Source organism: Oryzias latipes, chromosome 11 (genome assembly GCF_002234675.1).
Source record: "Oryzias latipes chromosome 11, ASM223467v1".
Taxonomy (NCBI): Eukaryota; Metazoa; Chordata; class Actinopteri; order Beloniformes; family Adrianichthyidae; genus Oryzias; species Oryzias latipes.
Window position 1 is genome coordinate 25,047,660 of NC_019869.2, and position 27,496 is coordinate 25,075,155.

Consider the following 27,496-nt stretch of genomic DNA (forward strand, 5'->3'; position numbering starts at 1 on the left):
TCATGATGGAATGCGTGTTTAAGACGCCTCAAGTTTATTTTTATGATAGAATCTCAAAAGTGAGATGTTTTATAACGTTTTTTTAAATTATTTGTGCCTCCAAGATTCGTTCCTGGCTTTGTCGCTTTTTAGCTTTTGGATCAACAGCTGCCACTTTAGTGTGGATCGGCAGTCATCCAGCTTCTTCTCCAGGTCCTGCCGGTGTTTGCATGGATTAGTTCAGCGACTGAGGTATCATTCAACTAGATGCTCCTCCCCCTCCTCACCTGTATCCTCCGCTCCTTCTCCTGCAGCTCCTCAGTGGCTTTGATCAGTCTAACAGAGACCTCCTCTTCCTCCAGCAGGCTGGGCGGATGTCGGAGCAGCTGTTGGAGCTTGTTCCTGGTGGCCTCCAGCTTCTTCTCAGTGGCCTGGAGCTGCTCTGCTAAGCCGTCACGGACAACATAGCTGTCATTAAGCAACTCCGCCAAAGCCGTGGCCTCCTTGTGCTTGACTGTAATCTGAGAACAGACCCAAAAGAATATAATCCGAATGGTGGGAACGATGATGTGTGATGTTAGGAAGGGCGAATTGGGGGAGCTTCAGCTTTCTGCTGAGACACGTGGATAAAACACAGACAAGGAGACCTTGTGCATCAGAGTGAACCACGTCCACTGTACCTCATTAATGCCGTTCTGTGGGGCCTGGTAGAACTTCAGCGCCACCGTGTGAAGATGCAAAAGCTCCTTTAGCAGGTGGTTTTCGGTCCTGGCCTCAGTCAGTTTTTTCTGCAGATGGTCCACCTGGCTCTGAAGATCCTTCGTGTTTATCGTGGTTTCAGACAGGGTCTTGGTGAACTGGACAGGCCCAGTTCCAGGTAATTGCAGAGGTTTTCTCTGTGGTTTGTTGGCCTGCTGGACTTCCCTCCCTGAAGAGAAACAAGATGTGGACTTCTCATGCTAAACTCCTCCTTCATGGTTGACAGAAACATCACACACATGTCATCCCATTGCAGAGGAAGGGTGAGAAATACCTCTTCTAGATCCAACTGGGCTGACTCTAGGAAAGGCCAGAGGTGGAAGCCCATCTCTAGGGCTTTCTTCAAACGGCTCCCGATACAAGGAGGAACAATTCCAAACGGATGTGTCCGTGTCGTAGACATACTCCATGTCGGGTACAAACAGATGCTTCGTCTGGCTCCCCTTGTTCAGGTGACCTTCCATGGTGAAGAGTTGTTCTCGATGTCTCCAAAAACAGTCAAGTTCAGAAAAGAACTGGTGGCACTAAGTGATCCCACGATAAAATGAAGGTTTGAGGCTTGAATAAATGCCGTTGCCATGGTGAGCAGGGATTTTTTTTTAAATGCCACATCTATTATGTTCATTAAGGTTCTCTGGAATTCAGGTGATCACGTCAGTTGGTTGAGTGGTGAAGCGTTTCTCTGAAAGGAAACTTTAAATGATGACGAACACGCTCCTCCCTGACACACACCTGACCCCCCCTCCACTGGTCTGCAGGACCAGTCATGTCTTCCAGTCACTTTGGGGCCTTTGGAAAAATGTATTTTATTATAAATAAAAAATGCTGAATTTGATACAATAAAATTTTGACATTCAATAATGGGGTTTCCAGTAATTTTAAAGTAATCACAAAACATTATAAAGATTTTCTTCGGAACTTGGACTCTTCCACCGGTCCGGGAACAGATTCTTTTTTAAACATTACCTCCACAAATGTAAAAAATAAGAGTTTAAAGAGATCTGTGATGACAGAATCTTGACCTGAACTGGTGGACTGTGTACCACATTTGAAAGAAAATAAGTCATCAGGAAAAGAGGGTTAACAGGAGCATTTTTTTCATTCAGTCAGTCAGTCATTGGTTTGTTGGTTTAGTTTGCCATTTGTATTGTTTACATAATATACAATATAAACTATCGTCCAATAAAGAAGAGAATAAGGCAGAAGCATATGAAGCTTATCAGATGCTTTTCCTTCAATATCCTCAAAGTCCAAGTTGATCAGTTAAACAAACCAAATAGATGCAATAAAAATAAAAATAAAAACAATTCTTTACTAGTAAATAAAGTCCTTCTAGATTTGTGTTTTGTAATCATTTATGCATTTTTGTTTTAGGCATTTTTTTAACTGCAAACAAAGTACTAAATATTAATTCATCACTCAATTCCTACCATAATTTCACTCCAAGAACTGAAACACATCGTAGTTCAAACTTTAACCTGTTCAAAATTCTAAAGACCTCTTGAATAGTTCTGACTTTTGGATCTAAATTATGTTTAACTCCATTAACAATTTCTAATACTTTACTGTCAACAATCTAATTTAATTTAAAAACTTTTTTTAGACAAAATAAAGAATTTGTTGGTTAACAATACTCTGCTCTATGAACTATTCTAATAACTTTTTTTTGTGATTCAACCACGTTTTTCCTGCATTTCCCTAAATCTCCGCACAATGTGAAAGATACAGGAGAACTAATGAACCGTAATTAAACTCTTTTTGTTTAATCCATCGCTAATTTTAAAGAAAATACCAATAAATATAGAAAGTTGGTTTTTATATAGTTTATATGAGATTTCCAAAACAGTTCATCATTAGGAAAAGCTTTACTCCTTTAACGTATTGAATTTCTGTACCACTTAGATATAATTGAACAATTCCTGCATTTCTATTGCCAGAATTTTTTTTAAAATTTGTTTTATTTTCATTTAGAGATAAGTTGTTATAATCAACAATTTTTAATCAACCTAAACTCTTGTTCAACTACAGTCAACAACTCATCAATATTTTTTCCTGTACAAAAAATATTACAATAATCAGCAAAAAAATAAATCTCACCTCTATTGACATTAATAAAATATTCTTAATGTAGTTTGAAAAAAATTTTGGTCCAAAGACTGAGCATTGTGGGAGTCCATAGAAATGTTATAAAAGCGTTCAATGATAAACTTTCCCCTTATATATAGATTATTTTATATATTACATTCTGTGTTTAACAAGACACAGTAAACCAGTGGGGTGTAAATATTGATTGTTGATGTGCAAGTTGCACAGTATGTGTAGTGTTTTATTTTTAATTTTAATCTTGTCTTGTACCTGAGCATCCATCCAAGGGTTTCTCTGGTATGAAAGATAACTGGCATTTCTTTTTGTAACCAACAGGGGGCAGCAGCGCCTCGTTAAAAAACATAAAGCGAAGTAAAGAAGAAGAAGGCAGACGGAAAAAAAACAGCTACCTGTCCGGCTTGATTATTTGTCTAATTAAATATGACCGAATAAACGTAAATTGACCTAAGTGAAATACAAAATAGAAACCTCGAGTAGCTCGAATAGCGCAGAGGACATAGGTACGTTGAATTTAGGTAAAAGTGATTTAAACACCAGTCATTTGCCGGCGTTGTGATGTGCTACTAGCATGCTAGCTGTTAGCCGTTTCTCCCATTCATTCTTGCCGCAGAGGTAGCGGCTAACCGTTAGCAGAGTCTGGTTCACTATGGTTAAATACAGTAAATAAACTAAGAGGAGGGAAATGATTTAACTGAAAATCCGCCCTTTTCTTTTAAAATTCGTCTTTAACTTTGCGGTTTGACGGACTTGTGAATGTTGTTGCGCTGAAAACGAACATTTGTGTTTTGTGTGTCAGTTTGGAGGCTGCTGGGGGAAGGATGTACGCTGTGTACAGGCAGGCCCACACTCCCACCGCCGTGGAGTTCTCTGTTTACTGCAACTTCATATCCAGCAGGGAGAAAAACCTGGTGGTCGCCGGGACATCTCAACTGTTTGTTTACAGGATCATCCATGATGTGGAGGTACTAAGACTGGAATCTTTTCACAGACATGGTAGCAGCTATTGCCATTTGAATGGCCTTTTTACTGTTTGTGTCATGCCTTGTGTCTTTCCAGAGTACCTCATCATCAGACAAATCCTCTGGTATGCCTGCATTGATGCAAACATCTCAGCTGTGCATTTGCCGAAGCTCACCTTTTACAAACTCACCTCTTACAGATGCCAAAACCCGTAAGGAGAAGCTGGAGCAGGTGGCGTCCTTTTCTCTCTTCGGCAACGTCATGTCCATGGCCAGCGTGCAGCTCACAGGAGCCAGCAAAGACGCCCTCCTCCTCAGTTTCAAAGATGCAAAGGTGACGTGATCTGAATGTTGCTCACACCTGAACTGCTGAGGTTTGCTTCTCACTGATTTGGGCGCATTCCCCTCTCTGCAGCTGTCGGTAATCGAGTACGATCCTGGGACGCATGACCTGAAGACGCTTTCCCTGCATTACTTTGAGGAACCAGAGCTCAGAGTATGTGTGAGAGCAAAAACAGCAGTAGAGGTACTGTGTTTCTCTCTCTGACGTCATTTTGTATCCTTTTTAGGACGGCTTTTTCCAGAACGTGCACATTCCCATTGTTCGCGTGGATCCAGAGAACCGCTGTGCCGTGATGCTCATTTACGGCACCAAGCTCGTAGTGCTGCCGTTCCGGAAAGACACACTGTCCGATGAGCAGGAGGGCGGAGTTGGAGAGGGGTACGGCCACATTTCAGAGGAGGATTTGGCTTTTTTGACCTGCTGTAGTCTGAACCCGCACCGTTTGTTTGGTTCTTCTGCAGACCCAAATCCAGCTTCCTGCCCAGCTACATCATAGATGTCCGCGAGCTGGATGAGAAGCTGCTGAACATTATTGACATGAAGTTCCTTCATGGCTACTATGAGCCCACGCTGCTGATTCTGTTTGAGCCCAACCAGACGTGGCCCGGGTGAGTCAGGGACCGTTTCTAACCACAGCTTGATGCTGGTGTTCGTTCAGACACAGCAGTTTGTGATCATTTCTTCCAGGCGTGTTGCCGTTCGTCAGGACACCTGCAGCATCGTGGCCATCTCCCTCAACATCATGCAGAAGGTTCATCCCGTCATTTGGTCTCTCAGTAACCTGCCCTTTGACTGCACGCAGGTCATGGCCGTCCCCAAACCCATCGGTGCGTTCCTTGAGCTTTTCAACGGGCCAAACTGTGTGAAGGCGTGCGCCATCTCTGACCTTTGATTGTTTTTTCAGGAGGTGTGGTGGTGTTTGCTGTGAACTCTCTGCTGTATCTGAACCAAAGTGTCCCGCCGTATGGAGTCTCTCTGAACTCCCAGACCAATGGGACGACGTCCTTCCCGCTGCGTAAGCACAGTTCTCTCAGCACTCAGAGTTCTTTATTCCTTTTTCAAGCTCATGGTTGTGGCGGTTTTACACAGGCGTGCAGGAGGAGGTGAAGATCACGTTAGACTGCTGTCAGTCTGACTTCATCGCTTATGACAAGATGGTCATCTCCCTGAAAGGAGGGGAAATGTGAGCAGCTGTGATTCCTGACTTTTGTTACAATTTGTGCGTCCTCATTGACCACTGCTGTTTTTGCAGTTACGTGTTGACCCTCATAACGGACGGCATGAGGAGCGTCCGTGCGTTTCACTTTGACAAAGCTGCAGCCAGCGTCCTGACGACCTGCGTGAGTTCTGCCAACGCTCAGGAGACCAGAGCTGCTCCTTTTTGCTGCTCTTCGGGCTGCACCTGTGCAGCAGGAGCAGTCTTCCATTTCACTTTGTCTGTCTTGGTCAGATGGTGACGATGGAGCCCGGCTACCTGTTCCTGGGTTCCCGTCTGGGAAACTCGCTGCTCCTGAAATACACGGAGAAGCTGCAGGAGGCGCCCGCAGAGGACGGAAATGACAAGCAGGAAAAAGAGAAGCAGGCACGTCTGTGACACAAATACTTTTCTTTTAATTGTGTGGCAGAAATAGAAATGATAAATTCCTTAAGACCATGTCTACCTTTCAGGAGGAACCCCCCAACAAGAAAAAGCGAGTGGAGTCTTCCAGCAACTGGACTGGTGCGTTCGCTGTCGCCTGGTAAAGTTTCTCCGTGTCTGGCTCTGCAGGCTGCTCTGCTTCATACTTCTTTGTCTTGTCAGATGAGGTGGATGAGATCGAGGTTTATGGAAGTGAAGCCCAGTCAGGCACTCAGCTGGCCACCTTCTCCTTTGAGGTAAAAAAGTTGGCTTCTATCTCCTCTGTGCAGAGGATCTGCAGAGTTCTGCTCTGCCTACATTTTGAAGAAGCTCCTGTGCCTGCAGTTCCTTTAAGCTGACCTGTGTGTTCACTAACACACAGGTTCTTCAATGCAGTAAACTATATTTGTCACCAAAAATACTTTTTGAGTTCCAACCATTTGTATCAAATTTCTGACACCCATGATCCAAAGTTTCCTTAAAAACTAGTGATGTTGCTAAAGCTGTGACGGTGTGGGATTTTTGATCACTGCGGTGATGAACCAGCAGAGAGGCGGTGTCTCGGTCTCTGGTGGTAGGTTGGCGCCAGTGTTCGGCAGCGGAGCCGCCACCAGTGTGTGACTGTGTGTGTGACTGTAAACAGCTTTGGGCCTTGTAGGTAGAAAAGTGCTTTATAAGTACACGCCATTTAGCATCCAGGTCATCTTAATCCAAAACTTCAACCAGTGAGACTCAGAGAGAAATACCTGGACAGTGCAGGGGAAGTTTTCCAGATTCCTTGGATTTCTTCTAGATAGTCAACGGTAAAGTTTTTTGCCAGGCCCCCCCTAGGGAAAAGAAAATGTAGAATAATAAACTTATCAAAATCCAAATAGTATTTTCTGATATCGATGTGTAAACTCATAAAGCAGCACCTGGACAGTGAGCTGACTGAAATATCAAGCCAATGGATGAAGCTCAGCCTCCTTCGTTCAGTAGAGGATTTCTTGTGTGAAGTGTGTGTTTTTTTTTTTGTGTTTCCCTACAGGTTTGCGACAGCATACTCAACATTGGACCTTGTGCGAATGCTTCCATGGGTGAACCTGCTTTTCTCTCTGAAGAGGTAGACACTTTTGGAACCCATGCAGACGACTCTCTGTTTCTACATTCATCCACCTAAATGTCACTTTTCCCACAGTTTCAGAGCAACCCTGAACCCGACTTGGAGATCGTTGTTTGCTCTGGCTACGGCAAAAACGGTGCTCTGTCCGTCTTGCAGGTATCTCTGTCTGCTCTGAGTTTGTTTACACACCTGATCGGTGTCCCGCACAGTCCTGAAACCTGTGGTGGCGAGGGCCGTCTGCCACAGGTCCTGAGACGGTGCTACAGCACGGTCTGGGTTTACCACGGCTGCCTCAGAGATCCACGGAGCAGCCAGTAAACACCCCAGGCACATGTTCACGCCCCCTGTCTCTTTCAGGAGATTTCTTGTTATCCTTTTGCTTTTTTCTTCTCAGAGAAGCATCCGACCTCAAGTAGTCACTACGTTTGAGCTGCCAGGTTGCCACGACATGTGGACGGTAATCTCAGGGGAAGACAAGAAGGTACGCTCAACAGAAATACGCTTCCTGCTGCGCGGCTGTCGCTTTGGTTTCTTAGTCTGTAACTTTATGATTTCCAGAGCGGCAAAAATGAGGAGTCGGAGGATGGAGGGAAGGTGGAGACAGAAGAGGAGAGTGAAGGAGGAGAAAAGGAAGCGGACGCAGAGAAGAAAGAAGAGCAGGATAAGACAGAGCCTCCTCTGGAAGACGATGCAAAGAAGCACGGCTTCCTCATCCTGAGCAGAGAAGATTCAACCATGGTAACAGAAGAAACATTCAGTCAACATTCAGATTCTGGAACCAGGAAAGGAGAAAAAAGGTTTAATGAAAGGAAAACCTCTTTCTCTTTAAGATCCTGCAGACGGGTCAGGAGATCATGGAGCTGGACACCAGTGGCTTTGCCACTCAGGGACCCACTGTGTTTGCTGGAAACATTGGAGATAACCAATACATCATCCAGGTCTCCCCCATGGGACTTCGGCTTCTTGAAGGAGGTGAAATGAGGCTGCATCCATTTAGTGTTGAAGACAAATACATCCCAGAATATGAGCCTGAAGAGTGTTTGATGGAAGCCCCTCTAACTCTCATTTCACCTTTCAGTGAAGCAGCTTCACTTCATCCCAGTGGATCTGGGATCTCCCATAGTTCATTGCTCTGTGGCGGACCCGTACGTCGTTATTATGACCGCAGAGGGCGTGGTCACTATGTTTGTGCTGAAGAGTGACACTTACATGGGGAAAACACACCGACTGGCTCTGCAGAAACCTCAAATTTCCACGGTGAGTGGAATGTCCTTTAGGTTCTGTGGTTGCCCCCCCTGCTGGCCAATAAAAGCTGTTGCACTTCTTGCAAGCGTTTGAAACCCTCTCGCCCCACAGCTATCTCGAGTGATCGCTCTGTGTGCGTATCGAGACGTCAGTGGGATGTTCACCACAGAAAACAAATCCAGCTGCTCCTCCAAAGAGGACCTCATCCTCAGGAGCAACTCTGAGACAGAGACAGTCTACCAGGACCTCAGGTAGGAGGCACATGCTCTCCAGAACCTCCCACTGCTCCTCCTACTTATGGGCAGCAGTCTGATGACCTCTCCTGTTTTTGTGCAGCAACACAGTGGATGATGAAGAGGAGATGCTGTACGGCGAGTCCGGCGCCAGCATGGCAGCCGGGAAAGAGGAAATGAGCCGCGGCTCTGCAGCAACAGCGCCCCCTGGGGGTGAGGGTAGCGCGGGCAAAGCCGAGCCTAGCCACTGGTGTGTGCTGATCCGGGAGAACGGCGTAATGGAGGTATGTCTGCCTGGACCCTCCGTTCAGGTGCTCTGATGGCAGGAAATGTGAGGTCGAAGTGAGCCCTTAAACTCTGTCCTTTCTTACCTGTCAATCAAAAGGCCACACCTACATCTGTGTGCAACTTCGAGTTGTTACGGAAAAGCATGAGGCTCATAATAGTTGTCTTTTTCAGTGACTATAACAGACTGTAACTGTAACTCATTAGTTTTTATTTCACAGGTGTTTCAAACAGGAAGTGAAAGTGTTTTGTCATCCTTCTGCAGCATTTGTCAGCGCTCTTAGATTAAGCTACTGGGAAACTTGTTTAAGTCTGTTGTGCTTCATTTCATTGACTCTTTGTGGGGCAGATTTACCAGCTGCCTGACTGGCGGCTGGTCTTCCTGGTGAAGAACTTCCCGGTGGGCCAAAGGGTGCTGGTGGACAGCTCTTCTGGACAGTCAGCGACACAGGGAGACGGGAAGAAGGAGGAAGTCACTCGACAGGGAGAGATCCCGTTGGTCAAAGAGGTGGCTTTGGTTGCTCTCGGCAACAATCGCAGCCGCCCGTATCTGCTGGTGAGTTTTTCCCCTGGGCTGATCTCCATCTCTGTGTTGGATCTGTGGAAGACCGAAGGCCCTTGCTGTCTCAGGTCCACGTGGAGAACGAACTTCTGGTCTACGAAGCGTTCCCGTACGACCAGCAGCAGCCGCAGAACAACCTGAAAGTCCGCTTCAAAAAGGTGAGTCTGGAGCGGAGTAGCGGCTGCTTCCAGCGAAGCGTCTGATGGCGTTTCTCCTCCGGCTCAGGTGCCCCACAGCATTAACTTCAGAGAGAAGAAACCCAAGCTGAAGAAAGACAAGAAGGCGGAGGGCGGAGGTCCTGAGGAAAATGTGGCTGTGAAGAGCCGAATTTCCAGGTTCCGGTACTTTGAGGACATTTCTGGATACTCTGGGGTACAAACTAAAGTCCATTTGGAATTTACCCAGAAGGGTTAGCTCCTGATACATGTTGTTTCCTCAGGTGTTCATCTGTGGCCCATCCCCCCACTGGATGTTGATCACCTCTCGAGGAGGGCTGAGGCTTCACCCCATGACCATCGACGGACCCATCGAGTCCTTCTCCCCCTTTCACAACATCAACTGCCCCAAAGGCTTCCTCTACTTCAACAAACAGGTATGTGCTTCAACGGGACGCCTCCAAACATTCTCTCTGGGTCTCCAGCGTCCAGCTGTCGGATGGGTGCAACGGCTCCTTCACAGGGCCTCATTGCTTAGGCGGAACACCGAAGCTCCAGCTGCGTGGCTCCTCACTCGCATCCGTCTGTGGCATCATGGAGCTGCTTCAGTTCCTCTGCAGCCTGACGGAACCTCCAACACCAGAACATTCTGTGCTGGTTCACTGTTAGGATTTGTGAAGATTTGACTTCAATTCTAACAGATTGAAACCACAGTTCATCTTTCACAACATTTTGTCTTTATTTTATTTTTTTGCATTTTTCTTCACTGTGACTCAAAAATATTGAATGCAACATTAGTCTTAAATTCCATAATATTGTTGACTTTTGACGTGTTTAAACTGCATCAGTAGAGCTGAAAACATCGCCTCCTGACATTAGGCTGTGCATTTTCCAAAAGTCTTTATTAAGCTTTAAAGTGGGGCGTGGCTGGTTTCTCCTGCACAGGGTGAGCTTAGGATCAGCGTCCTGCCCACCTACCTGTCCTACGACGCCCCCTGGCCTGTGAGGAAAATCCCCCTGAGGTGCACCGTCCATTTCGTCTCGTATCACGTCGAGTCCAAGGTGAGGCTGCTCCAGCAGCGTGCAGGGTTCTTAGGGGGAGGAGCTACAATAGCTGTCGGACAGATGATGCAGCTGCACAACGAGACGCTCAGATGTTTATTTTTTACGGCAGACGGGACGGAGAAGTTGCAGTCTGACATGTTTTTCTGTTTCAGGTGTATGCTGTGTGCACAAGCGTGAAAGAGCTGTGCACGCGCATCCCCAGGATGACTGGAGAGGAGAAGGAGTTTGAAACTATTGAAAGAGGTCATAGAGCACAAAAACACACACCAGCTCCCTGTTCCTGCTGTTTGATTCCTACAAAACATCAGTGTTTTATCAAGGCAGCTTCTGTTTTCATTCAGATCATTTTCTGCTGCAGAGCAGATCCTGTTTTTCAGGGAACCAGGCTGTTTTCTGCAGAGTACAATAGAGACTAAATGGAAAGCAGAGATGAAGACACTCTGCAGTCAGAGTTCTGAGGGTTATCTCCATGAGGATGCAGCCACAGAAACGTAGTCAGGACGGTGGGAGCAGAGTCCGGAACACAGATCCACCTTTTGGGAGTGTCTGGGTTTTCTTGAGGCTTGTGGGGGGGATCTGGGTGGTCTGTTTAGACTGCAGCTAAACCAGTTTGATGCTTTTCCAACACATCCTGCTGAAGAGGCAGTGCTGAGCTGAGGTCCAGTTATTTGAAGGCTGCAGCTCCACTGTCAACACGTGTGTGGAGGTCTTTGCTAACGTGGGGAATCTGCTGGTCCTCCCTGCAGATGAGCGCTACATCAACCCTCTGCAGGAGAAGTTCTCCATCCAGCTGATCTCGCCAGTGAGCTGGGAGACCATTCCCAACACCAGGTAAAACGTCTCGTGTCATTGAGTGATTCTGAAGACCCTCCCCCACTGTGGTCCAGGACTCCTTTAGTCCAGTCCATCACAGATGCTAGCTGTGTCTTCTAGGATCGACCTGGAGGAGTGGGAACACGTGACCTGCATGAAGACGGTAGCGCTACGGAGCCAGGAGACCGTGTCTGGACTGAAGGGCTACATAGCTGCGGGGACCTGCGTGTTGCAGGGGGAGGAGGTCACCTGCAGGGGGCGGGTGAGCGGAGGCACAGAGGTGTCATGAAGAACCCTCTGTACAGGTTCCTGCAGCCTCTTCTTCTGCGTTTGCCTCAGATCCTGATCCTGGACGTGATCGAGGTGGTTCCAGAGCCGGGCCAGCCCCTCACCAAGAACAAGTTCAAAGTTCTGTATGAGAAGGAGCAGAAAGGCCCGGTGACGGCACTGTGCCACTGCCACGGGTACCTAGTGTCAGCCATCGGACAAAAGGTCTGAGCCACGCCCCCCACGCCTGTCCTGCTGCTTTTATTTGACCGACAGAAGTTCAGAAATCTTTTCTGAGCTCAAATTAGCTTTGATACATCTCAGCTTTGTTCTGATTGGGTCTCTGTCGGGGGTGGGATGAGCCTTCTGGATTCTATGGTTCTATATACACTCACCGGCCATTTTATTAGCTACACCTTACCAGTACAGGGTTGGACCCACAGAACTGCTGCTCACTGGACGTTTTCTCCTTTTCAGACCGTTCTCTGTAAACTCTAGAGATGGTTGTGGGTGAAATCCCCATTAGATCAGCAGTTTCTGAAATGCTCAGACCAGCCCATCTGGTACCAACAACCATTTAAAGTCACTTCAATCACTTTCTCTCCATTCTGATGCTCAGTTTGAACTGCAGCAGATCGTCTTGACCGTGTCTACACGCCTACACTTATTGCCATGTGATTGGCTGATTAGAAAGCTGTGACAGGTGTGCCTAATGACGTGGACAGTGAGCGTATTTGAAATTGACACATTTATGATTTGATGCATTTATTGACAGCAGAAAACCAGAAAGCAATTTTCTTTTATTGGCCACATGAGTTTGTGTGGTTGCCATAGCAACTCTTTAGGTCTGGGATTACGCTGGCCTCCCTTGTTTGCAGCTGTGTGTGTAACTGTGCTTTCCTCTGCTTTTAGATCTTCCTGTGGGCCCTGAAAGACAACGACCTGACGGGCATGGCCTTCATCGACACGCAGCTCTACATCCACCAGATGATCAGCATCAAGAACTTCATCCTGGCAGCTGATGTGATGAAGAGCATCTCGCTGCTGCGTTACCAGGAGGAAAGCAAGACGCTGTCACTGGTCAGCCGGGTGAGGAGTGACCCCGCAGCATCTTCATCCTGATTGTTAAAGCTCTTCCTCTGGGTTCTAACTGATGAAGAGGAGCACTAAAGCGCTTTCCCTTTGGGTTCCTCAACAGGATGCAAAGCCCCTGGAGGTTTACAGCATCGAGTTCATCGTGGACAACAACCAACTTGGATTCCTGGGTAAGAAATGAAGCTGGCTTTGAATTCTTCTCATCCATCCTCTGCTTTTCTAAAAATTTACTGTCTTTGTAGTTTCAGACCGAGACAAGAATCTCTTTGTCTACATGTATCTACCTGAAGGTAGGTGGTGGGTTCTGAGCTGCAGCATGCTCCTTCATGACTTACGCAGGCCTTTCACCTGCTGCCGTGTCTGCAGCTAAAGAGAGTTTCGGGGGCATGCGGCTGCTCAGGCGGGCTGACTTTAACGCCGGAGCCCATATCAACTCTCTGTGGAGGATGCCGTGCAGGGGAGCGCTGGACTCCGGCAGCAAGAAGGCACTCACCTGGGACAACAAGCACATCACCTGGTTTGGTGAGAAAAGCCGGTTGGGTTTGCTGCAGACGGTCACAGCAGCAAACGGCATCCTGTTTAATGCCGAGCCGTATTTCCATTCATGCTGCAAGTCCCATCCGGTTCAGAAAAAGGTTCTTTGATTATCTTGAATGGAATAGGATCATTTGTTTGGTGCAAAAAATGCCGTTTCTTCTGGTGGTTTCATGACTTTCCTTTCAACAAATGTGGACTTCTTCCCATCATCTGAACATGCATGAGTGTCCAAAATGTGAATAAAATCCTAGAAAAGGACTGGACTAATGTCAGGAATCTTTTTTTCCCCTGCAGCAACACTGGATGGGGGCATTGGACTGCTCCTCCCCATGCAGGAGAAGACGTACCGCCGTCTGCTGATGTTGCAGAACGCTCTGACCACGATGCTGCCTCATCACGCGGGCCTCAACCCCAAAGCCTTCAGGTCAGCTTCCTGTACGGGCCTCCGCAGAGCCCAGCACCTCCACGGAGGCTGACGTCTGTCTCCTCTAACGCAGAATGATGCACAGCAACAGACGGAGCCTGCAGAACGCAGTGAAGAACATCTTGGACGGAGAGCTCCTCGCCAAGTACCTGTACCTCAGTACCATGGAGCGCAGCGAGCTGGCCAAGAAGATCGGCACCACGCAGGACATCGTGAGTGCCGAGCAGAGCGCCCGCTCAGACAGGAGCGCCTTTCTCCTCATGTGCGCTGTCTTTTCCTCCTCAGATCCTGGACGACCTTCTAGAAATCGACAGAGTCACGGCTCATTTCTGAGCGCCGTTTCCACATGAGCAAGTATTTTCTTACGCCCGTCTCCCAGCTCCTTCCCGTTTTCCTAAAATGTTTTGTATTAAAAACTGAACTGAGTTTGGAGTTTTGCTTTGTGAAGTCTTGAAGAGGTAGAGCATTTTATTGTCCTGACGACATCGTGAGGCCGACGAGCCGAAATATTGTTGATTACAAAGTGGCTAAAGAAACCGAATGATTATAAATATAGAAAAAGTCTGCTGAGCCTCCTTAAATGACAAACTCCCCCCCTGAAGTTCCTGGGTGAGCCGTACTGTCCCGTCAGGCTCCAGCCTTCTGAAGCTGTCCTGGCTGAATGGGTCTTGAACGTGCATCATGTCAGGAACTCGTACACCACAGCGTCCAGCCTGGTGAAACCCAGGACCTCCAGGAGCCTGAGGAAGGCGCGCGTCAGACTCATGGTCACCATCTCCTTCCTGGAGGACACAGCAGCACAGTCTAAGGAAGGATTCAGCCTCGGATGAAGCAAATAACGGCAGACTCTGACCTCAAAGCCACTTCAAACTTGAGGCTCTCCCATGTAGTCCTACACCAGTGAAAGATCCACAGTCTGGGGAGAACACCCGTCTTATCTGCCTGGATCCTCCCCGAGCCTCGCACCGCGCTGCAGAGGAAGAGACGCGCTGTTAAACCTCTGAGGCACAGAGACCAGAACCCAGCTGGTCTGTGTGGGGAGGCAGGCAAAAAACACCCGTTTGGTCTCCATTTAAACATGATTTTAATGAAGATAGCATCTCTACACTGATGGGTCTGCCTTAACAAAACAAAAGCATTTAGAATTTCACTTGATTTTATTTCAGCTCTCCAAAAGCTCACAAAAACAGGTAACTCAGCCAAAGTCATTGTATTGGTCAGAAGAACAGATTCCTTTAACATGTTCTGCTCATTAAGGACGGGTGGGTGGATCACTGGCCATCAGAGATAAACAAAGCAAATCATCATCCTCACCATCATTTGATTGACATGTAGAATGGCCAATCAAACCTTCTCTGATTCCTACATACGTCGCTGCACATGCGTGTTTACTACACTGATGGGCACGTTTTGCCGTGGTAGGAGAGCTGTCACCAGCCCCACTGCCCGCCGGACGACCACTCTGGCCAGCAGAAGCGTTTACTGAGGCCCCGGCCGGCCCGCGTGCGTCCTCGATAGGAAGCGAGACAAAGGAGCCTGACCCAGCGTCCTGCTGCCAGGGACCTGAGCCCACCCAGGCAGCAGTGTCCAAAGCCAGGCACGCGCTTCTCGAGAAGGGGCTGCCGTTTGCTCAGCCATAGTTTAGACAACCGCGCTAAGCCCGACCTATAACGGACCTTTAACTGCTCACTGGCCCCAACATGGCAAAAAAAAAAAAAAAAAATTCCGACTGAACAGAATTAATTTAGTTGGAGCTTGAAGTCAGTCGTTTTCTGTGGTTGACTTCACACTCGCTCCTGTTCTCACAACGGCAGAGACAGAAACTCCTCAAACTCAAAAATGAAAACCTGCTGGAGGTAGAAACCGCTCTTGGCTCCAGTTCAACGTTCAGCATCTGTCCACCACACCCACCTCTTTGCCATGACGAAGTAGCGGTCCACCGGCGCTCCCAGAGTGATGTTGATGCTGCGGACGGTGTTGATGTTCCTGAAGACCAGCAGCATGGGCCGAGGCATGGACTTCAGCACCTGCATGATGCTGTCGAAGCGGCTGATGGCCATGTGGCGCATGTAGGCCGTCTCCTCTCTGTTCAGGATGTTGGACAGGCCCAGCTGGTGCATGTTGATGGGTCGCTGCAGCAGCATCTCACAGAACAGGAAGTACTCTACACAGAGCAGAAAACCTGCAGAGTCTCGCCTCACATTCAGGCCACGTCACCACAGGGAAAGGACCTCCTCACCTGTGACTCCCAGGGCGTGGGAGTGCTTCTTCATGGCGGCCTCGTTCCTCAGGACTATGGCCCGCCACAGTTTACACAGAGACTCTCTGTCCCTGGGGTCAAAGGTCACGCACAGTCAGCGCTGCAACATGCACACCCGAGAAGGTGCATGAGCATCTTACCGCTCCTGAAGGTATTCGTACAAGCCGTGGTCCAGAAGCACCAGCTCAGCTTTTTTGTCAGGACCACGTCTGACAAGAACTGCAGAGGAGGAGGAGAGCAGCATGGATATGAACAAACCAAAGCCTTTCACAGGAGCCTCCTGATCCGCTGCAGCCCCTCTAGTGAAAGCAGACAAAGCTCACGGAGTCTGAGACCAACCGTTTCCTGGATGAGGGTCGGCGTGGATGAACCCCGTGTAAAAGATCTGCTCTGCAAACGTTCGGATGAGTTTATCTGCAGTCTGAGAAGCAAACGGGCGTTTTGAAAAGCACATACTTTAACAGCAGCCTGGCTTGTAGAAGAACCAACTCACATCTTTCAAACTAATTCCTTGTCTCTTAATTTCTTCCACGTTGTTGATTTTGCAGCCGTTGCAAAACTCTGCCGTCAGCACTCTCTTTGAGAGAAAGAAGAGGAGAACGACGTTCCAAATGTAGATGTTTCAAAGGACAGAGGAACAAATCCACTCACCTTACTGGTGTACTGCCAGAACACTTTTGGTACAACTACAAACTGAAAGTGCTTCAGCTCCTCTGCACACCTCTCTGAGTTCCTGGCCTCGTTCTCAAAGTCCAGCTCCTGCGCCAGCGTGTCCTTCAGGTCCTGCAGAGATGACAGCAAAGGCTTTGCGGAGGCGCTCTGACCTCAGACTGCAGGGGTCTTTTTAACCTCCCGACCTTCAGAACCCATCGGAAGCCAAAGCTCGGATGCATCAGTTTGACCATGTCAAGAAGGATCTCCAGGGTTCGGATGTCTCCGTCGAAACGATCCCTGAGGTCGATGTACTGCACCTGGCGAGGTCACAACGCACTTTAGTTCCAGTCAGTTGGGTGGGGGCTGACGCCCAGTCTCACCTTCACGGCGACGGGGGTCCCATCCCACAGCTCCGCCTTATGAACCTGAGCCAAGCTGGCTGCAGCGAGGGGCTTATGGTCAAAGGTTTTAAAGAGTTGCTCGGGGGGTTTGCTGAAATCCTCCTGGAAGAGAGCCTCCACCTGTTGCAGGCAGAATCCCCGTTACCCTCAGAGTTTCCCTCCGTGGAGCTGCGTTCCCGCCCATGGACTGACCTCTTTGTATCTCCTGTTCAAGGCCTGGTCTTCCAGCACCTGCAGGGTGCGGATGTACTCGGGGGGTAGAAGGTGGTTGAAGGAGCACAGACCCTGGCCCAGTTTGACGTAAATTCCCCCGTTCCTTATGGCTGCTTCCACCATGCACTCTGCTGCCCTCTGGTGGCAGGCGGACATCTTGCTGAGGTAGATTGGGCTGTTCTAGCAGGGTGGGACAGACAGAAGACGTGACTGTCTGCCCCGCGGGGGGCTACCACAAACCTGCCACCACAATCAACTATTTTTCTCTATGATAAAAATAGAAGAGGGCTGATAAATGCACACCAAGACATATTTGGGTTTATAGGAGGAAACCGCAGAACACTGGACTGGATCCACATGCAGAAACCAACATGACGCTACAGTTTTAGTCTCAAAGAACAGGTGATTTTCAAAAAACAGTTTTTAAAGCAGCTAAAGACAGAAGGAATGAGCATTTTGAGCCGAGACATCAACTCCACCTCAGAAATGAAGCCAAGGTGACGTTTTTTGTTGACGTTCAGGCAAAGCAAACCAACTTTACCGTATTACTGAACACCAGAAATATCACATTTCTGCTTGGGTCTTTACACACAGGCAGATCAGTAACAAAGCCGGACTTTGATATTTAAGACGAGCGATCCAGATAGTCGACGCCTCAGAAAAGTATGGACAGGTTGTTTTTTCTATATCCCAGTTTCTTCAGATGATTCTTCAACCTGCTCTATGGAGACAGTCTACAGGCTGTGATGAAGGCGCAGCCACCCTAAAGTCCTCCAATCATCTGTTAATCTCTTTTCAAGCGTTCTCAGTGGTCTTTTAATGATGATGACGCCGTTTTTAGCCAAAATGCAAAAACCTGTCATTTTCTGGGACGTAGTTTCTGCAGAGCGGCAGGAGTTCATCAGAAATTCCCCTCTGAGTTGTGGGCGGGTCTGTTGGTGTGAAGTAAGCCCTTCCCCACTTCCCGTCACCCATCTGTTTACGCTCTCCCTCACACCCCTAACCTGACATTACTGGTGAAACAAAAATGTTGAAGCTATCCAGCTGTTTGATCCAGATTCCAGCTCAGATGAGGAAAACTAAGAGGTTCGTGGATCTATTTGTCTATGAGTGGATGGATCAGAATAGAGCAGAGCAGGGAGCTTGAGGACCACTGAGCCTATTTTCTACATCCCAAGTCAGCTCTTTCTCAAACTGCATCTTTGTCTGCTCCTGATTTACCATTATGAATACAGAAATACTCAGAAAGGCAGTTTTACGCTGTATTTTCTTTATACATGTCCTCCATTCATTCATTTTCTACCGTTTTATCCCTTTCGGGGTCACGGGGCTGCTGGAGCCTATCCCGGCCACTTGTGGGCGATGGCAGGGGGGCACCCTGGACAGGTCGCCAGTCTGTCGCAGGGTATAGTGTCCAGAATCACACACCCATTCACTCTCACACTCACACCTAGGGACAATTTAGAGTTACCAATGAACCTATGAAGTTTTTGGACAGTGTGAGGAAGCCGGAGAGAACCCACACATGCACGGGTAACACATGCAAACTCCACACAGAAAGGTCCCCCGTTGAGCCTTCTTGCTGTGAGTGCTAACCACTGCGCCACCGTGCAGCCCACATGTACTCCATCATCAGGACAATGCTTAAAGAACACCCAATTGTGCCTTTCTCTGGTTCTTTAGGACCAGTTCACTAATCTGGATCCTCACAAACTACCTGTCTGGTTCCAAACAAAGACTTTGGAGTTCTTCAATCAAAAACACTCATTTCAAGCAGAGGCGGTGGGTCCTTAAGGTCCAACTCTACAGCAGCACACCAGTCATTTACCTCTTCGACTCCACGCAGCTCCACATTCGTGGTCCACCAGTAATCCACAGAAATGAGGAATCCCACAGACACAGACCTGAGAGGCACAGAGAAGCTGAGGTTTGAATGAAACCACAGGGAGTTTGAAGGAAATGTGTGTTTTGCATAGAAAAGTTTCAACAGCTAAATGTTTATTGCAATCTGTTTAAAAAAAAGCAGGAAAAAAAGGGGTTTCATGAGGACATCCTCACCGGGTTGAAGCTACTAAGGCTCCTCAAACATCCCAACGTTAGCATAAAAGCGACACCACCGGGCCATCAAGATCAAATTCAAGTCAAGTTTCCATTCTAACAGAGGCTGGTTGGATGAAACATTATAGCAACCTGCAGAAACGGCCGAATCCTTCAATCATGATCCTCTTCCTCCTCCTCTCTCTGGCGTCCGACGCCGCATACTGGACACAAACGGCGCCCACTGTGAGCGCCGCCACACTCTTCCACAGCATCCCTCTGTGCCTGCCTCCCCTGAAAGACACACAAACAGTCCTGGTTTTAGCAAAACACCGAGCAGATAGCAGCTGCTTTCCCAGAATGTACTTCTTGTTTGTACCTGACTGAGGAGAAAGATCTGGATGTTTGGAGAAACGGTCCAGGAGGGCGTCTTCTCAGCAGAGACACGTGGTGCCGACATAATCGCAGCTAAATTGGGGGGAGAGCCTCAGTCACGTGTCGTCTTCACAGGCACAGTCAAAAACTGCTGGATTAAATATAATCTGTGAAGCAAGGCGTCATCTGTGCAGCCAGACTCCTGACAGAGATGATCTCTGCTCCCAGCTTCAGTCTGTTTTGAGTCAAAGCACAGCAGAGCAGGGATGGGGGGGTCCATCTCCCACCAAGGCCAGGCCTTGTTGTTTTTGTCTGCATCTGAGGGACAGAATGTCTCTGCTCCTGACACATTGATTTAGGAGATAGAGAGATGTCAATGACCTGAGGCTGACACATGTGAAGATGTCCTCTCTGTGTTCTTCACATCATCATGGGAGGAGGAGAACATGATCTCCTGTCTTCAAACGAAGACAGCTGGTTAGGAGGCGAACTAACGCTCCTGTCAGCGGTTGAACTTGGACAAGAGTGTGAGAAGAAAGGCGGGAACGCTGACAGATATTTACAGTCTGACACAGAATCATCACCGGCTAGCATGACTGCTAATAACAGCTAGCTGCTGGTGAAATTCATGAAACCCCACATTCTATGCATAACGTGTTGGTATTTACCACTGCCGAGGCCTCCGCCGTCATTGCTCTTCAAGTTATAACTGCTCCGAGCGGCGAGGGAACTCCAGGATCCTCGTTCTTGCCTGAAAAAGTCCGGAGTCTGCGCCTCCTCCTCCTCCGGATGCTCCTAGCATAGTCGCCACGATTGACCAAAGAGTGTAGAAATGCGAGATGATCTCTACTTACCCACTTCCGGTCTAGCTAAAAAAAAAAAAAAAGGTTTTATAAAAGTTTTACTTAATACATTCACACATCGACTTTAACAACCCGTATAAAATGCATATTCTTTGAATTTTATTTAATAGTTGAAACGTACTGCCCTTTGTGTGCTGCATGTTGGGGGGCATGTCATTTTGAAAGGATGTTTTCTCCGGAACATTAATGCGCCTCTAATGACGCGAGGTAACATCTAATCTCAGCGGAACTCTCTGTTCTAAACAGACACGGGTAAGTGTCAAAGGTCATGCCCTCGGCCTGCTGATCGATTCGGATTTCTTTAATATTTGCCTGCTTAATACTTTGACAAACATGTTTCCCACATTAGTAAACTGCAATGAAGTGACCTTAATCTGTGACCAAAATGCCCATAACCCCACCCCCCCAAACAGGCACAAGTAACCATTAAAACGCCCCCACAGCATTCTGCTTCTTCTTGTGTGTTATCCTTGAACAACAGCCTTCATCACACGTCAAGTGTCACCGACAAAGAACCGGCAAAGTTTCATGCAGAAAAATGTCTACATTTCTCTTCCCTTTTTATTATTTTTATTTGTATTTATTGAGTACATATTTCAATAGGTTAGTACTATCAATATTTTTAAAACTTTTTTTTAGATTGAAGTTTTAAAAGGAACAAGATTAACGTGTTGTTTTCAAAATAAAAGCTGGATATATTTGATTCACACTGTAACGTGTCTGACATGTTTGTACTGAGCACATCATCACACTTTAAACATTAGACACACACATAAGTCGTGAGTCGTGTTTACACTAAAATTGTTTTAAAGTGCTTAAAAAAATCAATCTGGCTATGTTATTTAGCACGGTACCTTTATTTTGAAAGGTAGTGTGTTTTGGTTCGCTGCTGCGCACCGGATGCCGTAGCTGTCCGTGTCAGTGTTGCGCTTTCACGGGCGGGAAGAGCGAACCTTGAAGGGTCCAGGGTTTGGGTGAAAACCTCTGGAGGCTTTTCCCCTCTGCGTATCGTTGATCCGCGGCACATCGGTGGAGCTGCTGTGACCGGACCTCTGCGTGCGAATTACCGGTTTGGAGTGGGGGGGCAGATGGAGGACCCTCCCGTGGGTTCTGGCGGCGCATCAGCGGAGGGCCCCGCGGCGCAGGTGGCGGATATGTGCTGGCCGACCGAAGCGCTTCCTTTGCGGCTGCTGGAGTGGAAAGTGAAGCCCGGGACACTGGTGAACGTGGACTCCGTGATAGCGCTGTGCGCGGTCGTGCCCCGGGAGGAGGCGGCGGAGGGCGTCCGGCCATCAGAGAAGAAGGTGAAGTCGAACCGTGCAGGAGTGGTGAAGGAGCTCTGCTGCCAGACCGGACACATCATTCCTCCGGGGTGAGTCTGCTGGAAACGTTCGGGTCAGGGGGACCCGCGTGGTATTCTAATGGCACGCGGGCCCTTATCATGGTTCGTCTCTTCTTTATTAATTTTCTCTGGTTCAGGCTAACATGCTAACCCCACGCTAGCATGTTAGCAGCATGTTAACAGCGACTCAACGTAAACAAACTGAACTTCAACAGACTTTCAAATTAAAAGCAAAGTCCTCTCAGCATCACATTTTCTGCTCGATTTTACCATGTATTCCAGTGAGAGACAACAAACAAGAATAAAATAGAATAGAAGCCACACTCAACCTTTTATAGACTATCTCGATTTTAATAAATATACATTCAAACAAACAATGTCTCTTATTTTGAAATGTCATCTCATTGACAAGCGCATGACGCAAATGGACACTTTCCCTCTATTTTTCAGAAGCCTTATATTGTCCTGCTTACCTATTTTTATCTCATTAATTTCTTTATTCTACAAATGTGCACGAGTTATTTTTAAATATATTTATTATTATTATAGAAAGTAAAAACCTTTTTTTTTACTTCTTTTTTTAAACAGAAATAAACTTTTTTTAGGGAAAAATTCCCTTAAAAATTCAAACATCTGACTTGACATAAATCTGGACTGAAAGGGTTCAGACTCATAAAGCCTTCAGGTGCCTCTTTTAAACTCCACCTGTGGACAAAAAAAACGTCCCTTTCCGTGGCTTTCACCTTATTTTTCCCTTTTCCTCATCTTTATCTCATTCTAAACCTCTGTGGTTTAGTGGGGAACACTCATCTGAAACTTGTTTTAAAAAGCAGTCTGAACTAGAAACACTGTCCACACCAATAATGTATTTAAAATCTATGCACTGCAGATGTATTGAATATTGTGTTCCAGCTGAATATCTATCCATCCATCGCTCCATCTTTCTGCAGAACCCCCTGTATCTCTTTCAGAGTCATGGGTTCCACCTGAACATGACCAGTGAATTTCACTGAATGTTTCCACTAATCTATGTTTGTGTGTTTGTTTGTTTTCAGGGGTGTCATTGTCAGAATCGAAGAATGCAGCCACCCTGTTGTCATGAAGGGTTTATGCGCCGAATGTGGCCAGGATTTGACTCAGTAAGAATACACTGTCTTCTGTTTTTTTGTAAATAATGCCTAATTTATAAAAGCTGTCAGGTTTAGTTTGTGTAGAGTGCTATTCCAGATGACGCCATCAGGGGGCGCCAGACACCAGGATTTCTGTTTGAAACGCCTATTTTTTTCCTTTCACACCTAATGATGATTCAGCATATTATTTGTTTTTGTCCACATAGTTTTCAATTAATCTTTTAGCAATGCCCCTTCTTAAGTTTTTATTTTATTTTACTGGGATGAATGTATTTATGTTCACTTTCTTTTGTTGTTAAATGTGTCTCATTTCTGAAATTTGAGGTTTTTTTATCTACTGCTGTCACTTCTCTGCATCGCTTTAATCTCTCAGTGGTAAAGTTCTGTTTGTATCGAGTTGGACCAGGTTACATTGGTCTTTGTAGTCCATGTTATCCGTCTGCACCAAAACATGATAAAATAATCAGTTTTTGAGTGTAAAAGGATTTTGAACTACATTATCCAGAGTACCGTTTTAAATGAGCAGACATTCACATTACCTGGACATCTTGTGTTTTTTCCATAGCTGTTAAAACCACATCAGTGACAGTGAAGTTCAATAAAAATGCACTCGTTAGCTCCTTAAATGTACACATCTGTGAGTAAATGTGGATTTGTTGACGCTGACTTCCTGTTTTCTCCGTCAGCATCCATCCGTGCTGGGGTGTAAGTGTTGGGATTGTGTGTTTGGTGGTGGATCTGAAACAAATAGCAGACCTCCTCTGACAGTTTGCTGGAGGACCTGAGCGTGGTCTCTCTCTCTCTCTCGTCTCAGGCTTCAGGGGACAAACGGAAACCAGCACACCCCCATCTCCACGGCAACCGTCTCCATGGTGCACAGTGTCCCTGAACTGATGGTCAGCTCTGAGGTGAGTCACGATGGCAGCTGTCTGTGCGTCCACACTTCAAGCTGAGTTCATATCCAAGACGAAGCTCTCAGTCTGAGGTTAAAGAAGTGTTCCTGCAGTGGACCACACGCTGGTTCTTCTACAAATGAATGTTTGAAAACGGTGGAGAAAATGTACCCATAAGCCTGTCATACTCGGCTTCACCGGCGGGGTTCTCCTTTGTTTGGCAGCAAGCCGAGCAGCTGGGCAGAGAGGACCAGCAGAGGCTGCACCGGAACAGGAAGCTGGTCCTCATGGTGGATCTGGACCAGACGCTCATCCACACCACAGAGCAGCACTGCCAGCAGATGTCCAACAAGGTACAGCTCAAGGCGAAGCCCAGGAGGCAAACCTGGCTTTAGGTCCTGGAACAAAGTGGGTTCTAAAAAGCTCGGTACTGTCAGAATTAATGGCTTTGTTCTGGAGGAGAAGGGTTTCTCTGATTTCTGCCTGCAAAGTCACCGGTCAGATTCTAATGTGGGGTTTCTGAGGGAATCAGTCTGCCAGAGCTACACCACTTCATGCTGCTGGTTGGGGGTTCAAACGCTCTTGGGCAGGAACCCACATTGCCTCGATCTGTAAGTCGCTTTGGATAGAACCCAAACATGTTTAAAAGGTGAAGAATAATCCAAGAAATGCATCCCTGTTTCCCAGCAGGCCTTGCAGGGGAAGGGCCTGTTCCCATCAGGGAAGGGCCTGTTCCCATCAGGGAAGGGCCTGTTCCCATCAGGGCCCTGTTGGTGTTTCTACCTTCACCTGCTGCAGGAGTCTGTTATGTCACAAATCACATCTTTTGCAGACATGACATGTTATGTCATGTCTGTTCAGGGGAATAAACATAAATCTGTCACATTTGAGGAGAAGGTTGATGCTTTCAGAGGACGAGAGCTTCATCACTGAGGGCCTTTCCTGGTCTTCCTCAGATGTAAACAAACGTCAGACTAAAAACCTGACGGCTTCTTTTCTTTGCTTTCTGGATTAAAATCCCACTTTTTAGTTCAAACATCACATCTGTCGTTGTGTGAATGGACTCGTTTTTGGTTCAGTCTAAAAGTTTTCTCTGTAAACTGACTTTAAGAAAATGTGTTTCCCAGATATCAGATTTGGTTTTTGAGTTAATTCAGATCATCTTCAGTTACTGGATCTAGAAAAACTGTCCTTAATGTTGTCATTCTTGTTTTTGTTTTGTCTTTTTAGAACCTGAATGTTGAGTTGAGGAGAAAGTTCACTTTGATACGTCTCTGTGTGTGTTTGCTTCAGGGCATTTTCCACTTCCAGCTGGGCCGGGGCGAGCCCATGCTGCACACCCGCCTGCGCCCCCACTGCAAGGAATTCCTGGAGAAAACGGCCAAACTCTACGAGCTGCACGTCTTCACGTTCGGGAGCCGCCTCTATGCACACACTATTGCTGGTAAACGCAGGTTTTGCGGAGCTGTGCCCTCATGAATGCACCTGAGTGACGGACGGAGTGTGCAGCCCCCGTAACCAGCGTTGCTGTACTTCCCGCACGCGTCCACTAGAGGGAGCTGTTCGCTCCTCTCTCAATCTGTGGTGCTGAAGTTCCAAACAAATGATTGAATGAAGTTTTTAAAGCTGCACTTTCTTCCTCATAAACCTTTCACTGCTTTATTGAAGGCTGTGAGTTTCTCTGGAATCTTCTTGGTATTCATGCTGCACTCTTTTATTTGACTATTCATAATGACAGCAGCTTTGTTCTGGCACCGCTCTGCCGCCTCATGATGAATGTTTCATGCATTTGGATTGGATTTTTGCCTTCACTGATGCAGAGCGTCCGTACATTTCAGAATCAGAGCAGCTTTTATTGACCGATTTCTCCCCAAAGCATGACGACTTTCCAAAAACCTCATGGCACAGAGGGAAAGCCAGAGAAGAACCAGATAAACGCCACAGCCCAGGGTTTTCTGTAGAACACATCTCAAGGTAAAGCTTTAAAAACACTTCTCTGTTCTTCTTTTTTTTAGGTTTTCTGGATCCCGAAAAGAAGCTTTTCTCCCACAGAATCCTTTCTAGAGATGAATGCATCGATCCGTTCTCCAAGACGGGAAACCTAAGGTGAGGAACATCCGCTCTGCTGTTCAGTTTCCTGTGTTGCAGCAGAACCAAAGGGATTTTCAGAGACGGTTTGGCGCAACTGATCACGTGACCGACATACTTCCTTAAGCCCTGGTCATTACTGCCCTTACTGGTAGATGCAGGCTGTCTGTGACACACGGGCATGCTGTTGGCCCGTACCAAGTATAAAGGGGTAAACCGCTCGGTGAACCTGCAGAGCAATAATCTTCACGCTTTTTTTTTCTACAATCATGCCGTTAATTTATGAAATGTCAGGATTTCTCTTAAGGTGGCTTCACAAGCCTCAAGATCGATTCGGGATCACAGAGAAATAATGAAACGGAGCAATTTGCATGTATAATGTAAACGGAGCCGCTGTAAAACAGCCTCTGTGTCGGAAGACGTATGTGTGGACAAATCCAGAACCCTTTCAGACCCGATGAAGATGACTAAGAATCACCTTTCAGCCTGGAAGGAAAAAGCTGGAAGAACACTATCCGAGCCGTAAAGCACGGTGGTGGTAGAACCAGGATGGGGTTTCATTAGAACGGTTAAGGTCTGCTCAGAACTGTCTGCATTCAGTGAGACCTGCAATGTTTACCCCTCTCTGGGAGGGTGTGTTTGGTTCTAAGGGGTTCCATCATATAATCCCAGGCATTTGTTTAGCGTTTCCTCCCAGTCGTAGTGAAGGTGGAAGGTGTTTGTGTTTGAAGTTGCTGCCTGTTTCTGAGGGAAGGGTGTGTTTGCAGGTACCTTTTCCCCTGTGGGGACTCCATGGTCTGCATCATCGATGACCGCGAAGACGTTTGGAAGTTTGCTCCGAACCTCATCACCGTGAAAAAGTACGTCTACTTCCAGGGAGCCGGAGACATCAACGCCCCCCCGGGATCTCGGGAAGCGCTGGCGGCCAGTAAAGGTACCCGAACATCCCGTCAACACAGCCGGGATGAAGACGAACTCGACCCGTCCAAGTCGCCAAAAAACTCACCTTGTCCCGCAAATCAGCGATTTGGCTGAAGTCGGCACAGGTGTTGACCCGCCTGCAGTAAGGGCTCATTCTGGGGGGGGGGGACCGGTTTGTCTCCGAAAGTCGGGCTTTGTACTTGAACCCGTAGGAGCTTGCAGTCTGCGTGCTCTCTGCTCTAGAGGCGGACCGTCCTCAAGCCTCACCTCTGGTGTTGGGTTTTTAAGGTGTGGATGTCCTGCAGGCTGCTTCTTCATTGGGGGGGGGCGGCTGTCTTCTATTGGCTCTGTGTTTGAGGGGGACCTGGTCGCTCACAAGAGGGGTGGCAGAACATCATTAGCCGGAAAAAGAAATGCTACAAGACTTCAGAATTGTGGCATCTCAGTGTGCAGCATGAGCTTAAAACGGGGCAAAAGGGGTCATTCTTTTATTTCTTTTTAAAAAGGATCTAAGCAAAAGTGTTCAGAATTGTAAAAGTGTTACACCGGAGCTTTAGCTTTAACCAGTGTTTACATTACTTCACTGTAACTTTTCAACTCGATTAAAGTGAATCAGAGTATTCCGTTGCAGAGAAAGGCGACTTTGCGGCAGTATGAAACACTTTATATGCAGATCGTGGGAAAAGCTGGTTTGAATTGTTCTTTACTGGCAGAAAGACTCTTTTCTCTGCAGATCAGCTGATTCAAGTTAATCGCAGAAGAGATTGACAAA

General features: G+C 47.3%; 4 protein-coding genes across 7 annotated transcripts in view; 2 read left to right on the forward strand and 2 right to left on the reverse strand.

Annotated features, from left to right (window-relative positions):
- Positions 1 to 1,331, reverse strand: LOC110015889. The gene is made up of 4 exons (XM_020707022.2): positions 1,013 to 1,331; positions 660 to 907; positions 267 to 500; positions 1 to 195 (listed from the first exon to the last, which is right to left on the reverse strand). Exons 1-4 carry the CDS (start codon positions 1,200 to 1,202, stop codon positions 88 to 90), a joined length of 780 nt encoding a protein of 259 aa, XP_020562681.1. The 5' UTR covers positions 1,203 to 1,331; the 3' UTR covers positions 1 to 87.
- A 1,853-nt stretch (positions 1,332 to 3,184) lies between these two features.
- Positions 3,185 to 13,973, forward strand: cpsf1 (cleavage and polyadenylation specific factor 1). Of its 2 annotated transcripts, none has more exons than XM_011481307.3 (38): positions 3,185 to 3,359; positions 3,641 to 3,806; positions 3,901 to 3,928; positions 4,004 to 4,137; positions 4,219 to 4,299; positions 4,373 to 4,524; positions 4,608 to 4,754; positions 4,834 to 4,973; positions 5,051 to 5,161; positions 5,236 to 5,329; positions 5,399 to 5,486; positions 5,597 to 5,728; positions 5,815 to 5,866; positions 5,948 to 6,021; positions 6,792 to 6,866; positions 6,942 to 7,022; positions 7,261 to 7,347; positions 7,425 to 7,604; positions 7,697 to 7,838; positions 7,945 to 8,123; positions 8,223 to 8,362; positions 8,448 to 8,628; positions 8,979 to 9,185; positions 9,260 to 9,349; positions 9,417 to 9,563; positions 9,631 to 9,783; positions 10,292 to 10,408; positions 10,564 to 10,654; positions 11,158 to 11,242; positions 11,345 to 11,486; positions 11,564 to 11,716; positions 12,404 to 12,580; positions 12,690 to 12,756; positions 12,829 to 12,876; positions 12,953 to 13,108; positions 13,418 to 13,547; positions 13,621 to 13,759; positions 13,833 to 13,973. In XM_011481307.3, exons 2-38 carry the CDS (start codon positions 3,663 to 3,665, stop codon positions 13,878 to 13,880), a joined length of 4,392 nt encoding a protein of 1,463 aa, XP_011479609.1. In that variant the 5' UTR covers positions 3,185 to 3,359; positions 3,641 to 3,662; the 3' UTR covers positions 13,881 to 13,973. The 2 variants fall into 2 exon arrangements, with proteins under 2 accessions (XP_011479609.1, XP_011479608.1); XM_011481306.3 differs by having other exon boundaries at positions 3,185 to 3,344.
- A 7-nt stretch (positions 13,974 to 13,980) lies between these two features.
- Positions 13,981 to 21,314, reverse strand: adck5 (aarF domain containing kinase 5). Of its 3 annotated transcripts, XM_011481308.3 has the most exons (16): positions 21,205 to 21,314; positions 20,156 to 20,356; positions 19,492 to 19,580; positions 19,266 to 19,406; positions 18,904 to 18,979; positions 17,055 to 17,255; positions 16,842 to 16,982; positions 16,665 to 16,778; positions 16,459 to 16,590; positions 16,301 to 16,384; positions 16,147 to 16,228; positions 15,948 to 16,026; positions 15,787 to 15,878; positions 15,459 to 15,711; positions 14,401 to 14,517; positions 13,981 to 14,329 (listed from the first exon to the last, which is right to left on the reverse strand). In XM_011481308.3, the coding sequence occupies exons 2-16, from the start codon at positions 20,177 to 20,179 to the stop codon at positions 14,227 to 14,229; spliced, it is 1,728 nt and encodes a 575-aa protein (XP_011479610.1). In that variant the 5' UTR covers positions 20,180 to 20,356; positions 21,205 to 21,314; the 3' UTR covers positions 13,981 to 14,226. The 3 variants fall into 3 exon arrangements, with proteins under 3 accessions (XP_011479610.1, XP_011479611.1, XP_023815985.1); XM_011481309.2 differs by lacking the exons at positions 19,492 to 19,580; positions 20,156 to 20,356; positions 21,205 to 21,314 and having other exon boundaries at positions 14,030 to 14,329; positions 17,055 to 17,250; positions 19,266 to 19,382; XM_023960217.1 differs by lacking the exons at positions 19,266 to 19,406; positions 19,492 to 19,580; positions 20,156 to 20,356; positions 21,205 to 21,314 and adding an exon at positions 19,134 to 19,154 and having other exon boundaries at positions 14,030 to 14,329; positions 17,055 to 17,250.
- ctdp1 (CTD phosphatase subunit 1) overlaps positions 21,272 to 27,496 on the forward strand; it is a 57,288-nt gene continuing 51,063 nt past the window's right edge. The window contains exons 1-7 of the mRNA XM_023960216.1: positions 21,272 to 21,722; positions 22,748 to 22,831; positions 23,637 to 23,730; positions 23,940 to 24,068; positions 25,009 to 25,159; positions 25,731 to 25,821; positions 26,571 to 26,737. Coding sequence (XP_023815984.1) covers positions 21,439 to 21,722; positions 22,748 to 22,831; positions 23,637 to 23,730; positions 23,940 to 24,068; positions 25,009 to 25,159; positions 25,731 to 25,821; positions 26,571 to 26,737 — 1,000 coding nt within the window. The 5' untranslated portion in view covers positions 21,272 to 21,438. The remainder of the gene's footprint in view (positions 21,723 to 22,747; positions 22,832 to 23,636; positions 23,731 to 23,939; positions 24,069 to 25,008; positions 25,160 to 25,730; positions 25,822 to 26,570; positions 26,738 to 27,496) is intronic.

What these genes read in the sequence shown, in the direction of transcription:
- LOC110015889 (XM_020707022.2), bottom strand. Translation starts at nt 1,202, where the DNA reads ATGGAAGGTCACCTGAACAAGGGGAGCCAGACGAAGCATCTGTTTGTA. An exon ending in CCCAGTTGGATCTAGAAGAG is followed by an intron (nt 908 to 1,012) that starts GTATTTCTCACC and finishes GTTTCTCTTCAG; the next exon opens with GGAGGGAAGTCCAGCAGGCC. An exon ending in CACAGAACGGCATTAATGAG is followed by an intron (nt 501 to 659) that starts GTACAGTGGACG and finishes GTCTGTTCTCAG; the next exon opens with ATTACAGTCAAGCACAAGGA.
- cpsf1 (XM_011481307.3), top strand. Translation starts at nt 3,663, where the DNA reads ATGTACGCTGTGTACAGGCAGGCCCACACTCCCACCGCCGTGGAGTTC. An exon ending in TGGCCACCTTCTCCTTTGAG is followed by an intron (nt 6,022 to 6,791) that starts GTAAAAAAGTTG and finishes GTTTCCCTACAG; the next exon opens with GTTTGCGACAGCATACTCAA. An exon ending in CTGCTTTTCTCTCTGAAGAG is followed by an intron (nt 6,867 to 6,941) that starts GTAGACACTTTT and finishes CTTTTCCCACAG; the next exon opens with TTTCAGAGCAACCCTGAACC.
- adck5 (XM_011481308.3), bottom strand. Translation starts at nt 20,179, where the DNA reads ATGACGGCGGAGGCCTCGGCAGTG. An exon ending in AGCTGCGTGGAGTCGAAGAG is followed by an intron (nt 17,256 to 18,903) that starts GTAAATGACTGG and finishes CCACCCTGCTAG; the next exon opens with AACAGCCCAATCTACCTCAG. An exon ending in AAGTTTGAAGTGGCTTTGAG is followed by an intron (nt 14,330 to 14,400) that starts GTCAGAGTCTGC and finishes TGTGTCCTCCAG; the next exon opens with GAAGGAGATGGTGACCATGA.